The sequence below is a fragment of the Oryctolagus cuniculus genome, chromosome 7 (genome assembly GCF_051225735.1).
Source record: "Oryctolagus cuniculus isolate XC-2025 breed Fujian yellow rabbit chromosome 7, ASM5122573v1, whole genome shotgun sequence".
Lineage (NCBI taxonomy): Eukaryota > Metazoa > Chordata > Mammalia > Lagomorpha > Leporidae > Oryctolagus > Oryctolagus cuniculus.
This window is the reverse complement of record NC_142873.1, coordinates 93315078-93331640: the sequence shown is the minus strand read 5'-3', so window position 1 is coordinate 93331640 and position 16563 is coordinate 93315078. Positions and strand designations below refer to the sequence as shown.

General features: G+C 36.4%; 1 protein-coding gene across 1 annotated transcript in view; it reads right to left on the bottom strand.

The window, feature by feature from the left end:
• The window catches only part of ADGRL4 (adhesion G protein-coupled receptor L4), a 126245-nt gene extending 111445 nt beyond the window's left edge, over positions 1-14800 (bottom strand). Inside the window, exons 1-2 of the mRNA XM_002715900.6 lie at positions 14519-14800; positions 13043-13192 (exon numbers count right to left, since the gene is read on the bottom strand). Of these exons, the coding sequence (XP_002715946.1) occupies positions 13043-13192; positions 14519-14540 (172 nt within the window). The 5' untranslated portion in view covers positions 14541-14800. The remainder of the gene's footprint in view (positions 1-13042; positions 13193-14518) is intronic.
• Positions 14801-16563: the final 1763 nt, after the last annotated feature.

Here is a 16563-nt window from a genome sequence, read left to right as displayed (position 1 = left end):
CATTACCTATGAAGAGCTCAGGAAATTCAATAACAACAAAACAAACAATTTAGTGAAGAAATGGGTAAAGAACCAGAACAGGCATTTTTCAAGAGAGGGAATTCAAATGGCAACAGACACATGAAAAAAATGCCCAGGATCACTAGTCATCAAAGAAATGTAAATCAAAACCACAATAAGCTTTCATCCTATCCCAGTTAGAATGGCTTTTATACAGAAATCAACAAACAGCAAATGCTGGGATCTGGGGAAAAAAGGTATCCCAATCCATTGTTGGTAGGAATGTAAACTGGAGCAGCCACTGTGTAAGACAGCATGGAGATACCTCAGAAATCTGAATATAGACCTACCATATGATCCAGCCATCCTACTCCTGGGAATTTACCCAAACCAAAAGAAATAAGCATATGAAAGAGTTATATGTGCCCCTATGGTCATTGCAGCTCAATTCACAATAGCTAAGATGTGGAATCAACCCAGATGTCCATCAACTGCTGACTAGATAAAGGAATTATGGTATAATATATACACTATGGAGTACTATTCAGCTGTGAAAAAAATGAAATCCTGTCTTTTGCAACAAAATGGATGCAACTGGAAAGCATTGCACTTAGTGAAATAAGCCAGTCCCCCAAAGAGAAATACCATATGTTCTCCCTGATCTGTGGCAATAGAGTACCTAAAAAGTAATCTATAGACGTGAAATTGACACTTTGAGATGCAATGATTTTGAACAGAGCTTGTTTCAACTGTTGAGGAAGAGTATTTCTTTTTTCACACTATATATTGAACTCTTTACTTAGTATATGGTTAATATTATGTGATAAAGTTAATTAAAAATAGGTCTTTGTAAAAAATAAGAATGGCAATAGGAGAAGGAGGAGGAAATAAGGTGGGAGTGAGGGCAGGAGGGAGGGTAGAGTGGGAAGAATCACTATTTTCCTGAATTTGTATATGTGAAATGCATGAAATTTGTATACATTAAGTAAAAGGTTTCTAGATTAAAAAAAATGGTAATCTTCCTAATGTAGGCAATAGGAAAATAAAATCAAAACTGAATCTTGATGTGAATGGAAGGGGAGAGGGAGTGGGAAAGGGGAGGGTTGCGGGTGGGAGGGACGTTATGGGGGGGAAGCCATTGTAATCCATAAGCTGTACTTTGGAAATTTATATTCATTAAATAAAAGTTTAAAAAAAAAAAAAGGATACTATGATACTACCCTACAGCAGAACTGATTTTTTTCCTAGAATCTCAAAGGGAAATCACATAGAGAACACAGAAGCAAAGCTAGCAAAATATTAGTTGGTTACAGTTATATAGTTGCTTTATTTGGTCTAACTAATTGGCAATCTAAGCTTGTTAGCTGTTTCTCTCACGTTGAGCTTCAGCTCCATTTTTCTTTACTAAAAACCTTAGGAAGAAAGAGGTCACATGGAATTTTGCTTATTAAAGAACTTGTCGCACCTTTCCCCTCCTCCATTTTCTCCCCCCACCCCCACTTCCTTCCTTTTGCTGATACCCCTAGTGCCAAACCAGATCTGATTCCTTGCAGTACAAATCAAACAGCATCTGCTGTACAGGGCATATTGTGAAACAGACAAGAGGCAAGTTCCCCAGGGCTTCAAAGAGCCCCATACTCCTTTTTTATGTTTTAACTTTTATTTATTAAATATAAATTTCCAAAGTACTCTTCTTTCAGCTACCTTCTACACCCCCCCACACCCCGCACCTTCTCTCTATTGTAAACTCCTCCTTGACCAGATAAAAACTCAGTCTCAAGGCTCCCTGTGCCCAGTCTCTTCACAAGAACAGACTGTTGCCAACATCTTTGCTTCAAATAAAGCAACTTGTCTGTGTTGAAAAAAAATATAACATTATATTATTAATCATTTATTTTTCTACCAACATAATAAAAATTGAATTTATATCTATAAAAAAGAATACACTCAAACACATAAATATACACTACACAAATACATGTAATTAATTGTTTTTATAAGATAAAGAAAGCAGGTAAGAAGAGGGTACATCCGAAATAATTTTTTTATCTAAATGAGGTTCAGTGTTCTTTATTGTGAATCTACTGCAGTGAGTGTCTTAAGGATCATACGTGGCAATTGTTTGAATATACTTCTCCTGGTAAGTAATTGAATCTATACATTAAGGATAACACTAACCCTTCAGACAGTTGTGAAGATTATATTCATAGATACATATAAGTACTTAGAATAGTGTCTGGCTCACAACACTAAAATCAAAATCAATAAATTATTTTTTATTAAGCTGTAAATGTGAAATTTATTTATGCATTAAAGAGACTAAACAATGAAGAGGAGTAATAATGGGAAAATAGATAAATAAAGTCTGAATAATTAACTTTTAAAGCAACCAAGAGTTGGCTATGAAGTATATTGATGGCTAATAAAACCATAAGTATAGATAACTGATATTACCAGAACAAATATTACCAATTTTGTGAAATACAACTTACAACCCTAAAATAGTGGAAAAAGAGAACTAAAATAAAGTAGAAGATTGAGATTCCATGAGTTATTGTGTGGTATTAGACATGGTGTTTTCACTGTCTCTTTAGCTTTATACCAATATTTTTCTTAATAGAAGATTGGAATATGTGAACATTGCACACTTACATCACAATTTCATTTAGATTTAATTTCTTAGCAGCTCTTATTAAAGACATGGGAGGGTACAAATATAAAATTATTAATCTACAATATTCACTATGCATACAAAATGAAAATCAATGATTAAAAGATAATATACAACAGTATAGTCCTTGATACCTCCGCACGAGCACATATTTGTAAATGACATATCATTTAAAGATGTCACCTACTGAGCTATCTAATAACTGTATGAATTGATGTTTTTAGTATTAAGTAAAATAGAAAATAGTACTTTTTAATCAACACTATTAATGTTAACAGAGATGATACTTCTTGAGCTTAAGAATTACACTGAAAATGACTTACTTCGAATTGATTCAAAATGAAATTTTTTTAAAAAAAGATTTATTAATTAATTTGAGAAGCAGCGTTATATATATAGAGAGAAGGGCAGAGAGATCTTCCACTGTTGGTTCACTTCCCAAAAGACTGCAATGGCCAGGGCTGAGCTAAGACAAAGCCAGGAGCCAGGAGGTTCACCTGGGTCTCCTGTGTAGGTGGCAGGAGTCCAAGCAGTTGGGCCATCTTCAGCTGCTTTCCCCAGACCATTAGCAGGTAGCTGGGTGGGAAGTGGAACAGCTGGGACATCAAATGGCACCCATATGCTATGCCAGTGTTGCAGGAGGCAACTTTGCTGTCTACACCACAATGCCAGCCACTCAACATGGATTTTTTTTTTTTTGACAGATAGAGATAGACAGTGAGAGAGAGAGAGAGAGAGAGAGACAGAGACAGAGAGAAAGGGCTTCCTTCTGTTGGTTCACCCTCCAAGTGGCCACTACGGCTGGCGCTGTGCTGATCCAAAGCCAGGAGCCAAGTGTTTCTTCTTGGTCTCCCACGCGGATGCAGGGGCCCAAGCACTTGGGCCATCCTCCACTGCCTTCCCAGGACACAGCAGAGAGATGGACTGGAAGAGGAACAACCGGGACTAGAACCCGGTGCCCATATGGCAGAGGATTAGCCAAGTGAGCAGTGGCGCTGGCGCTGATCAACATGGAATTTTTAATAACCCTTTCTGTCTGTCGAATTAGAAATTAGAAGCTGTATGCTTGTTTTTACTATTTTGATTAGGTTACCTGTGTTACTAGTTACCTGTTATTATTTTTATGATTCTACACTTGCAAGGAATCGACCTAAACAACACTGAGGAAAAATGACTGAAGTAAAATAAGACTTTTATGTTGAAGAAAAGTGTTTATTATTATTAATTATGGTTACTTTGGATAATTTATAAACTTAGATGCAAAATGACACGACCACACTGCCTTCTTTAAGATCTTGATATTTGTTAGTTTATATTCATATCTAATTAATTATCATAATTGTCCTGTGAGATACACAAGGAAAAGAATGATTTGAAAAAATGATTCCTGTAACTTAGTTTGTAAAACTGAAATTAACAATTCAAATCAGAGAAGTTTTTGATATTAAAACTGTGGAAATGGTCAGCAAAACTCCAAATATAGTTCTCTTTTCCTTTTCTTTTTCAAGATAAAATGAAATGGACACTATGAGAAACAATGACTTGATCAGCTCTTGTCCTTATGGTTGATGTACAATGTAATACTTTATCCATTTTAGTATTTTTTTTGTCTAGTACCATTGGTTGAACTCTGTAATTAACACACAATTATTCTTAGGTGTTTAAATTTTAACTGAAAAGTGATCCCTGTTAGGAATTTGGAAAACATTATGCTGAGTGTAATAAGCCAATCCCAAAGGGACAAATACCACTTGTTCTCCTTGATAGGTGACAACTAACTGAGCACCAAAAAGGAAACCTGTTAAAGTGAAATGGACACTATGAGAAACAGTGACTTGATCAGCCCTCACCCTGACTGTTGATAAGCAACTTAATATGTTATCCCTCTTAGTATTTTTTGTTTGTTTGTTCTACTTAATACTTTTGGTTGAATACTATAATCAATACACAGTTCTTCTCAAGTGCTAAAACTTAACTGAAAAGTGATTACTCTTAAATATAAGAGTGGGAATAAGAGAGGGAAGAGATGTGCAATTCGGGACATGCTCAAGCTGACTTACCTCAAACGGTAGAGTTAGAAACATACCAGGGGACTCCAATTTAATCCCATCAAGGTGGCATGTACCAATGCCATCTCACTAGTCCCAGTGATCAATTTCTGTTCACAATTGATCATAATGATAGGACTAAGAACCAAAGGGATCACATAAACAAAAATAGTGTCTGCAAATACTAGCTGATAGAATAAAAAAGGGAGAGAACGATCCAACATGGGAAGTGAGATACACAGCAGACCCATAGAATGGCAGATGTCCTAAACAGCACTCTGGCCTCAGAATCAGCCCTTAAGGCATGCGGATCCGGCTGAAATGCCCATGAGAGTATTTCAGGCATGGAAAGCCAAGACACTCTGGGGAAAAAACAAACAAACAAACAAACAAAAAACCTAAATGAACGATCTCCACAAGTGAGATCCCAGTGGAAAGAATGGGTCATCAAAGAAGGAGGTACCTTTCTTTGAAGGGAGGAGAAAACTTCCACTTTGACCATGGCCTTGTCTAAATATGATCAGAGTCGGTGAACTCAGGGGGCTTCCATAGCCTTGGCAGCTCATGACAAGAGCCTCGGGTGATTACTGAGGCCATAAACAAGAGTGTCAATTTGTTAAGTCAACAACAGGAGTCACTGTGCACTTACTCCTCATGTAGGATCTTTGTCCTTAGTGTGCTGTACATTGAGATTTAATGCTATAACTAGTACTCAAACAGTATTTTTCACATTATGTTTCTGTGTGGGAGCAAACTGTTGAAATCTTTACTTAATGTATGCTAAACTGATCTTCTGTATATAAAGAGAATGGAAAATGAATCTTGATGTGAATGGAAGGGGAGAGGGAGTGGGAAAGGGGAGAGTAACGGGTGGGAGGGACGTTATGGGGGGGAAGCCATTATAATCCATAAGCTGTACTTTGGAAATTTATATTCATTAAATAAAAGTTAAAAAAAAGATAAAATATTCACTTAAAGAAAGTTTTCGTAATGTTTTGTTTTTTTTTTTTCTCTTTCCACACATTGATATGATTTGTGATTTTATAGAGTGCATATTTTTGACAAACTACCACCTAAACATTGTGGTAGATTTGCCTTCTCTTGTGTAACTCTTCTTGTGGACAGAGGAAAGAAGTCATTATTTTTAGTACAAGGAAAAGAAATTCTGCAATTGGGAAAGGTATTTTACTTATTTGGATGAACTTCACAGAAATCATACATCCTGGAAAGTAAACCTTTTGTAATTTGTTTGCAATTCCCTTTCAATACAAGAAATCTCAAAGAAATAGAAACCTTTAACCATATCTGTTACACCATTATCTAGGAAAACATCAGAGTTCATACTTTTTAAAGTTTTTTTAGCATTTATTTATTAAAGAACTTCCTTTAAAGTATGCAAAATGTATTTGTTTTACAAAAAGCATATATTATATATATGCTTTATATATTTTTATATATATAATTGTATATTATATAGTAGCATATATTAGGTGTGAAGCAAGATGAAAGCATAATATTATTAAGGTATATATTTACATTTCTAATTTTTCAAATATTCTTTAAGTATTATGTAAAAATTAGGAGCCATCATATTGTGGAGGTTTTAAATTAAAAAGAAATAAAATAGGAAGGAAGGGTGGCAAAAAAGAAGGAAAGAAGAAGGTGAGAAAATGATGACCTCTACTTTTAATGTTCAATACTACAAAAGCTCATAAACATTACAGGACAGCAATATTTATAATTAACTACCAGGAAAGCTGATGAGAAGTGAAAACAAATATTAAAAAGATACCTATTTGAAGCCTTAAGATGAAAATACAAGATTCAGAAGCTGTTATGAAATATATTTATCTCTAGAGTGACACGAACTAGGCAGTTTTGATCCTCTCTGCAGTCTGGGTATGGAAGCTTCCTAAAGTTACATATCTATGCAATTTAAAGGTAATTTGTGAACTTCAACTTTCCTCATTTTTGTGTAGATTTTCTCACCGAATTAGTAGATTTACTTTGGCAAGCAGAGTGTGTAATTCACCAGATTGATAAAACAGTCCACGATTCATCTTTTTTTGGTGACAGGCAGAAATAAAATGCAGTTATGCTAATTATTTATGAGTGCTATTTTTGAGAGAATTTCAAGTAGAGAAGGGGTAAGTGAATTATTTGAACCATCACTACTATCATGTAGGGTCTGTGTTGGAATGGGGAATTGTGAGACACACTCTGATGTGAGATGTAGACATCTTAACTTTTAGGTTAAACACTCACTCCCCCAGTCTTAATTGTGTGTTTGTTTGTTTGTTTGTTTGTTTTTTGATAGACAGAGAGATAGAGGGAGAGATGTGTAGATGGAGGGCCTCCTCTATTGTTTCATTCCTCAAATGTCCAGAAAAGCTGGGGCTTGGCAGTGACCAAAGTTGGAGCCAGGAGCTCAAACAAGGTCTCCCAGTAGGTGGCAGAAATCCAATTACTTGAGCCATCACTGTTGCTTTCTAGGGTTTCCATTGGCAGGAAAACAAAATCAGGAGCTGGAGTCAAGAATCAAACTCCAGGCAGTACAGTGTAGGATACAGAAATCTGACCAAGTAAACGAAGTGCCTGTCCCCATCAGTCATTTTTCAAAGGTGATTATGATGTTTCATCATACATGAAAATGCCTCGTCTCTTTCTCAAAACATACTGACATATATTACAACATTTTCCTCCTATGTTTACTACTTCTTCACATAATGCTTGTATGAACAACCACATTGTAAATATATTTCCAGATAAGCTGGATATATCTTGAATCAATATTATCTTTTTTACTTTTAGAACTACAGATGTTAACATTGGCATTGGAAGTGGATTCTTGATGAACAAGCAATGGTTATGAAAATGCATGAAACTAATGCATCTGTCTGTAAACAAATAGTATAATACATACATACAAAGGAATGGAAGTGAAACATTAAATATCAATACATTTTCCAGTGATTTTGATATTACTCATAATATCTTAACAGTTTCAAATTGTTTTAACTCCTTGCTACTAATACAAAAAAAATTCACCTCATATTACTTTACAACCACACATCATTTCCTAAAAAACATTATGGCCATTAACCATTATCTTCATATGTCAAATTGCGCTAAAGTTTTCTCTTAGATATTCCTGAAAATTAAATCCACTCTCAAAAATCATTGACTTTTTGGATTGGAAAATATACATATGTGCGATGTTAATAGATGCCCATATGTAGTAACTTCAAAGTAAGACTATGAATAAACTTTTGAGAACTGGCAACATCATTGCCATAATTGGACAACTTTGTCATGGTGTCTGAGTAACACATGGGGATGCTCATTAGTTTACTAATTATGTGTTTTTAAAAGTCATTCACAGAACTAAAAGTCAAAATGAATATGCATCTATTCTTTAACTTTGTAAGCTGAGTATCCCATAATCAAATATTTGGGACTAAAAGTGTGGGATTTTGGATAATTTCAGATTTTGGAATGTTTGCATATGCATGATGAGTATCTTGAGGATGGGACCAAAATCTGCACATAAAATTCATTTCTGCATCATACATACCTTATGCACATAAACCAGAAATATTTTCTATGCATTTTAATAATTGTGTGCATAAAATAAAGTTTGCATATCAGAGTTTGAAGGAAATAAGGGGGTCTTTGTACCCTTAGAGATGATGTAACACCTGTGATTTGTTTGCAAACCTTTATGTGTATTCCAGTGTGGCTTTTTCCATTTGTGGCAACATATGTTGCCACAATCAAAAATTACAGATTTTGGAGCAGTATTCAGATTTTGGGTTTTTAGATTACAGATGCTCAATCTTTGGGTGTATATATTGTAGTTAAATGCAAGATATCAGAGAAACATGATGCCAAGAACAGTAGTAGCTGATTTCCTGTTTACATATCTATTATGAAAATTATTAATTCTTTAGATATTTAAAACTGTAGTTATCATTTGTAGGACATAGTTTAGACTGTGTAGCTAATCACGTTAACTGATGTGCACATACACAATACACACATTTTGTATGCTTTACTTCTGTTCCAATGACTCTTTGTTCATTTTTGTGAACATCCTCTTTATTAGTAAAGAATAAACTATAAAGAATAAATCACTTGTTGTCAGCACTTATCTTGTAGCCTTGGCACAATCATTTCAGGGGGTGACTTTAATTAATACCTCTCCCACATTCTGAATTTATAAGCTATTTCTTGTTGGCTCTAGGATAGCTATTACCACATTTTATTCCTCTACCTTTATCAGTATCATATTGCTCTCTAGTTTACCCTAACAGTCTTCCAGTAAAATTCTACAAACAAATATATGGCTACTACATACCGATGGTATCTTGAGTGCAGCTACCAGCTACCTTGAGTGTGGTACGAGGACTTCATTATTTTCCTTTTGATATTGTTTCACAATAGTCATGTTCCAAGCTTCAGAAACATTTTTATACATGTTTAAATCTGCCAATTAAAGTCTTCCTGACACTTTTAATATTTACTTGAAGCAAATGTTTTACTCCCACCAATTTAGATGCCATGAAATTCCTAAGGATTAGGGGGACTATCTTTTTCACCCATTCCCCTTCTCACACTTGCACGGAAAACCATGCTCCCTCTTGTTACTGCTTCAAATTCTTATAGCTCAGTCTATTTCATCTTAAGTCATATTTTGCTTTAGATACACACAAAAATTATCTCAACTTTTCCAAATACCACCCCCTACCTTTTAACATTTTTTTAATTACCTGGAGGGGAGAAGAATCTCTCACTTCCTAGATTTATGACAATTCTGCACCAAAGGACAATCAAAAATATGCAGAAAAGCATAAAGAATAGCAACAGTAATTTATGCTTCAACACTAAAATAGCCTCAGTTCTGGAGTTAAGTATAAACAAGTTCAAAAACCTCTAAATTTATTCCACAATTTTTATATGAACAACTCCATCTCCTTTCTTAAAATGCCCTCAAACACCAGCATAAAAATATGCAACTAAGTTCTCATTAACCCCAATAGCTATTAAAATAATAATTCCCTTAAAATGACATTTTTCTATCATTTTAATTTAAAAGACTATGTACCTCCTATTTGTGCCAGGTTACTACTAATATGTTGACCCTTGAGGTCCCAGGGTATTCCTGGATTTATCAGCCTGTCTTGAGACACAGGAAAATTCACTCAAGCTCTCAGACTACCATTTTTCTCATATACAAGAAGATGTAGCATAAAGTTTAATAGGAGTTACTCACAACCATTTGTCAGTAAAAGACAGTTCCTGTCTATTTTATTGCAAAATGTTGATGGGAAAAATTAAAAATATACTTGAAAGAAGTAGCAAAAACTATAATCATTGTACAAATAGGAAATACTATTGTTTTTGTAGGACTGGTAAAATAGCCTTTGGTGGGCTGACCCTTGCTAACTGACTTTTAGTCTACCTAACAGGGTCATTTTACTAATGCACACAATTTATCATGTTACTCAGCTACTTAACACCTGAGAATGACTCTTTTTGTCAACAAAATAAAGTCCATACACTCAACATCCTGATAACCCCTCACCTAAAACGCCATGGTGACATATATCATGCATGAGACACTTGGAGCACTGTTAGAAACAATATTACACATGTTCACATGTCCAACTTTTATACCTGTGTTACTGTTTTTTCCTATCTCTCTTTACCTCTTTGTAAATCTTGGTGATCATACTTTTTCTGTTTATGTCAAGTTAAATGTTGCTTCTACTTAAAAAACTTCTCTATAGATTATGGTGCACCTTTATTTCTGTGTATTAATATCTTTTAAAGCATTGCATCATACAGATTAATACAAGTATTCAGCTATGCCACTACATACACTGGAAGTCACATTAATATCTTACTTATAATTTCAATTCAGGGGCATAGCAGTGTCCCTTATGTGGAATTCCTATGATCAAAACATATTAATAGGAGAGCAGGCTTATACTAAAACTACCTCTTTGTTCACTTGAGCTGTTCAGTTATCCTTTCTAAGACCCAACTTCCTCATAGATAAAACTGGAATAATAACACAGTGTTGTGCTCACTGTTATCTTGGATGCTTCACAATGGACATTAACTGTTATAATAATGATGGTGATGACTGTAATTATGATGTTAATGATGAAGAATGTTCTTGATAAATATTTGTTCAACAAAAAATACTAGATGATTAAAATATTATTATTAAATCTTATTTCCATGTGACCATAAATCCAAGTTCTGAATGTCTTGTTCAAAACTAACTCTTATAGTCCGTTTGTTGAGGCTGGATCATTGCTGGAACATTTATTTGGTATCTTTGAGAAAGCCGAATTTGATGATCAGAGTGATGATGCTAAAATTGTGATGAAGAGAACAACTTGTATTCCTCAAGAAGTGCACATTTGCCATAGGTAAACTCTTGTCAAGTCATTTCTTACTGACTTACTATGAATCTGAGAGAAAGCTAGGAAAAAAATTCGGGAATCTCTTCAGAGAGGAAAGGATACCAGAAAACTCCACAAATGCAAAATGCCGTTGAAAATACAGTGTTTTAAATTTAAATCCAAAGAACATTTTAAGTATACACATTAAAATATATGTAAAAAATCTGTCAATAAATCAGTAAGACATGGAAAAGACGAAAAATCAGTGTTTGAACATTTTTAAGAAGATATTATCAACCTAAGACAAATATTAAAATAGGTGATATATAACTTTTTCACTAGAGGACTTTAGTTTAACATTAACTTTGAAAAAATGTCATTATGAACTGTGTGTTATAAGAAAAGAAATTACAGGCCAGAAGATCTTAAAGCATTTTTTCCAATGGAAACTATTTTCTATTCTTTAGCTGCCTATTAATTTGGGTTGGTGGGGGGAAAGGAAGGTGGAGACAACTGCACTTGGTAATGGAAGATGTCTTTTTAAATAAAATAATTAAAAACATGATTATAAGCTGGTTGGTGGCTGAAATTCTAAATTGTGAAAATGTACTGTTAATGATGATAATCATGATAGTTGAAAAGTAAATAACAAAAAGCAATGTTGCTTATGAAGTACTGTTATACAATTTGTAATGATTAGTGGAAAAACACAGTAATATAGTAATGCAGTAGTTTGGAGGTCACTTAGCTATCAATTTTCCATAATTCCATTCAATTAAATATATAATAAAATGTAAGATTATTTATAAATTTTGTTGTGCTAGTAGAATAATGTATTATAAATTCTGACTGGCTGTACAAACAACATTGCCTGATCTAATGGATCATTAGGCAAACTGTAGCTTTACTGAACATTTTTAAGCATTAAACTAATTATGATAATGTTTGGTTTTACTATATGCTGCATATTTAAGTTTTTTAAGAGCCTATCAAATTGAATTACGAGATCCAGCTTGTTTACGAGGTAAGCAAACACATGCAATATTAACAATGTACAATATCCTCGCTTAATTAGAAAAAGTCTATGTTATCTTAAATACATTTAGGAACATAATACACACAGCTCTAATTTGAAGCTGCCATTTAATTATATTTTAAGCTAATTTATATGACTTGGAAAATTTTTTTTCCCTCTGTTAAAACCAACATGCGCTGAAAATGAAGAAAGTCTGAGAGAATAGAGGGCTGGAATGGTCCTGGTGGTGACGGTGGTGACGGTGGTGGAGGAGACCAGAAAAGAACTCAGCTAAATGTGATGATCAGGTGATGTCTGGTATCAATGTACTGACCAGCACCCAGAAGAGTGCTTTCTAGCCATTTCTCTCTGGGCTACAGAATAAAGTTTTAAAACAGAATCTACATTTTCAGAAAAGAATGTCTTCAAAATTCCCTCTCTTCCCCTCTCTTATTCTCTCTCCCTTTCTTTTTCATAGGGTATGGCTGAGAAAATCTCCAATGTCTTGATATCTCCGAATTTAAATGGTAGAGTAGTAAAGAAGACCGTCAAGGGCCGCACTAGTCAGAGAGAGATGGTGTCCTGAGTCTTCTGCTCTTTTGTTCCCAAAAGCATCAACCCTGTTCATTGTTCTGGGAATTTCCAGTGAAGTTCAAGGACAATCTTTAATATCCACACAAATAAGAAAGTACACATGGAGTCATTAAAATCAATAATTAAGTGTAAGTTTTGATTTGGGAAGTTCATAATTTAGTTAATTAAGGTCTTTGTTTTGAAGCAGTGTGATATCAAACAGTATAATGTAAAACAAGCTAGTTACTGGAGGATAGAAAAGCAGTCATGTCTAAATTTAATCTCTCATGAAAATCCACAAGTGGTAGTCAAGGTTGTTTACCTTCACAGATTGTGACACCATTTCCTGAAAAGCCCATGTTGCAATAGCAGGCTTCAGCTCCATTGCGTATTTCACATTTTGCATTTGGAAGACAAAGTGTCTTGGTGCAGTGTTGAGTGTAGGAACAATTCAACAAAGTGGAAAAACCCACTAGAAGTAAAGAGAAAGACATCTTTTCAAAAACAGAAGGTGGTCCTTTTGTTGAGCTAGAGCAGAATAAATAGAAATATTCTTCTTTCTTTCCATTTAGATCAATGGATTATGAGAATCTCCCAAAGGAGCACTTAGCTATATAACAACCAGCACGAAAGCAAAGGATAACCACCTCCACCTTTTTTTTTTTTTTTTGCAATTTCAACCTTTATCAAATAAACTCCAAAAAAAGTAAAATGTAATAAATAATGATGTCATAATAAAACTGTGTTGCCTGATCCTGTATCATAGGGACCCAGTATCACCCTTCACCCTGAGGTGAGACAAGTTCAGCCCAAAGGTAATTTTGTCTATGAAGTGATGTCCTTCCCTAGGCGTAACTGCAGAAATCAAGGGAAGTGAAGTATATGCATCTTTCCAAATCAAATCGGTGCTATTTTACGATTTCTTAAAACTAGGAGGACGAATGCTATTAACTGCTTTTCTTTTTCCTTTTGCCCCGAGAGTGCTAATTTTGCCTTTTTCATAATAAAATTCCTTTCACATTCCAGTGGGGCAGCAACCACAGAACTCAACATACTGCTCAAAGATGGATCTTCCAGAAACGGAATACCAACCAAACGCGACCAGCAAAAATGAAAGGAACCACAAAATAACACGAGATGTCAGATCTGCTGAAATGAAATTCTGTCAACTACTAGGAAAAGATAAGAAACAGCAGAGGATGTTCCTGTTATTGTTGTTCCAGGTCTTCTCAAGAACAGGCTTGGGAGAAGAGTTAGGAATCACGAAGCCATTGTCCTGAAAACGGTTCTCTATGAGAATTGTCCTCCTCTGGTACCAAGGGATTCTTACACATTCAGTTCTAAATCCCACCCTCGAGTAGGGCTGTATGTGCTGTCTAGACCAGAATTAATTCACCTGCAGAGATGTGATTTATTATCTTTCTGCACAGTTTCAGCCAAATGGTATTTTAAACGTGCCCAAAGCCTGGGCGGGCAATCCCCCTAAAATGTCAGGAAGCCTCCCTCAAGAGTTAACGCGTTGCATTTCCCAAGTTTCAAGGGGCGAGATGAGAAGAAAGGTCACAGTCTGGGGCTTCAGGCACTTGGGGAACTTCGTGAGGAGGAATAAAAAAGGAACAGTCAGCGAGCCTCGAATTGCAAACTACGGAGTTGAAAGGCCACGGAAAAAACATGCCGCGAAGTACTGCGTCAGTTCTCCGCCGAGACCTTGCCAAATCCACTTGCCATGTGAGCTCCACCTTGTAAAGTCCCATTCCCTACAAAGGATCCCGGCGACCAGGGGCCCTCGCGCACTCACCTAGCAGCGGGAGGAGTTTCATTGGCGGCGGCCCTGGTGGTGGCGGCGGCGGTGGCGGCGGCGGCGGCGAGCGCGCGGGGTGCGGGCGGTGTACCCGGGATGCTGGGCGGGCGTGACGGGGTCCCAGCTCCGGCTCCGTCCCCTGTGACGCGCCGGCTTCCTCCGGACACTTCCCGGCCTCTTTTGTGTGAGTGAGTGTCCAGTGCTAAATGTCCTGGCCGCGTCCGGCCTCCAGCCCCTTTCCCGGAGCCACCGGGGCTCAGCTCCCTGTCTGGTGACTACTGTCCCAGGGCGCCCTTACAGACCCTTGGTGTGGGCTCATTTGGTCCCCAGGGGCACTTCCCAGAATGCCACCCTCCAAGGCTGTGCTCAATTGTCCAAGCTCGGCAGAGATGCACAGAGTGTTCTTCTTGAGAGCTTTTTTAAAATTATTTTTATTCCCTGATAAATCTTCATCAAGCATAGGACCCAAAAGTAAGAACTGGGTCTGTGCAGTGGGGCCCTACCAGAACTCACTACTCAGCTTGCTGAAAGCCAGGGTTCCAGGAAGGAAAAGTTAGAATTGTGATTAAAATGGATTTAAAAAGCCAACCAACCAACCAACCAACCCTCCCTCCACCGAAGTCTCTTTCAATACTTATACAGCTGTGAAAGTTCTACTTGCTCTGTTTTCCCTTTTCAACTACATTTCAGGTAAACATACCTGTACCCCATTCTCCACCCAGAGCATCATGTGTAGTTTTTCTTTGTAAGTTAATATGAGTTGCTCATATGCAAACAGATCACTCAGCTTGGAACACAGACACAATTCTAGCTTTAAAAACCAAATCCTGAAAAAATTTGGTAGACAAATGAATCTATAATGATAGAGATCAGTGGTCGGTGGGGGTTGTGATGGATTGGGGAACTGGCTGCAGAAAAGCACAGGGAAAAACAGGATATTGGCGATATTCTCTGTGCGGATTGAGATGGTGGTTCCATGAGTGCCTGCTTTTGCCAAAGCGCATCAAGTTGTTTTCTTAAAATTGATGCACTTTTATTGTATGTAAATTAAAGAAAGTATGTGTACTTTTAAAGTTGATTTAATAAAAATGGTTGGTGCATGATCCATCAACACAAGTCAATTTACCTTTCAACATTTGGGCACACCTGTGTCATACTCCATGTGTCTTCTGTTTAGCAAACCTCTACTTCGAATCTACTTTCTTTACAGAGGCTGTCACACAGAGAGCCAACACTGCTTCCTGGACTCCAAGGAACTCATGAAATAGAGCAAGAAATAGCCTCAATGACACGTCAAAAAGACAGAGATTCTTACAGGTTGATGCATTTTCCCTGGCTCTCCTCAACATTTTTCTAGATTCTTTCTAGCTTAATTAAAGCGGCACAGTTTTTAAGGTTTATACCAAAGTAGACTAGGCAAAAGAGGAACAGAGAGGTTGTGTGGGTGGCCAGAGTCACACAGTTAGTGACAGTATTTGGTCTTGATTCAAATTCAGGCTATTTTGCTCTTGGTCCATGTTCTCAATTACTCTGCTGTTTTCCTTCTACAACAACACAATTCTCAGGAGTTTGTTGCAAGAATAAATAGTCATCAAATATTGCTACTCACAGATTCTGAAAAAGTGATTTGAATGCCCTAAATACCACAAAAAGTCTTGGATTTTATTGTGTTGAAATTGCATTTTCTTCTAAAGATTTCTTCTCTCTGCCTCTCTCTCTCTCTCCCACTCTCTCTCCCCCTCTCCCCCTCCCTCCCTTCCTCTCTGCCTCTCTCTCTCTCTCCTTCTCTTTCTTTCTCTGTCTCTCTCTCTCTCTCTCTCTCTCTCTCACACACACACACACACACAGACACTTTTTAAAATTTGAAAGCAATTTAGTGGAAGACTATGGACAGCTGTCTAAATTATGGATTTTGGGGGGATATCAAAGGCAAGGAAGTGACAATAAAAAAAAAAAAAGTCCAGGAAATAGACAAGAGCTTAAACTCTCACAGGAATGTTTGGAAAGGGGAGAGAGGGAGAGATTCCAGAAAGGATTAGATG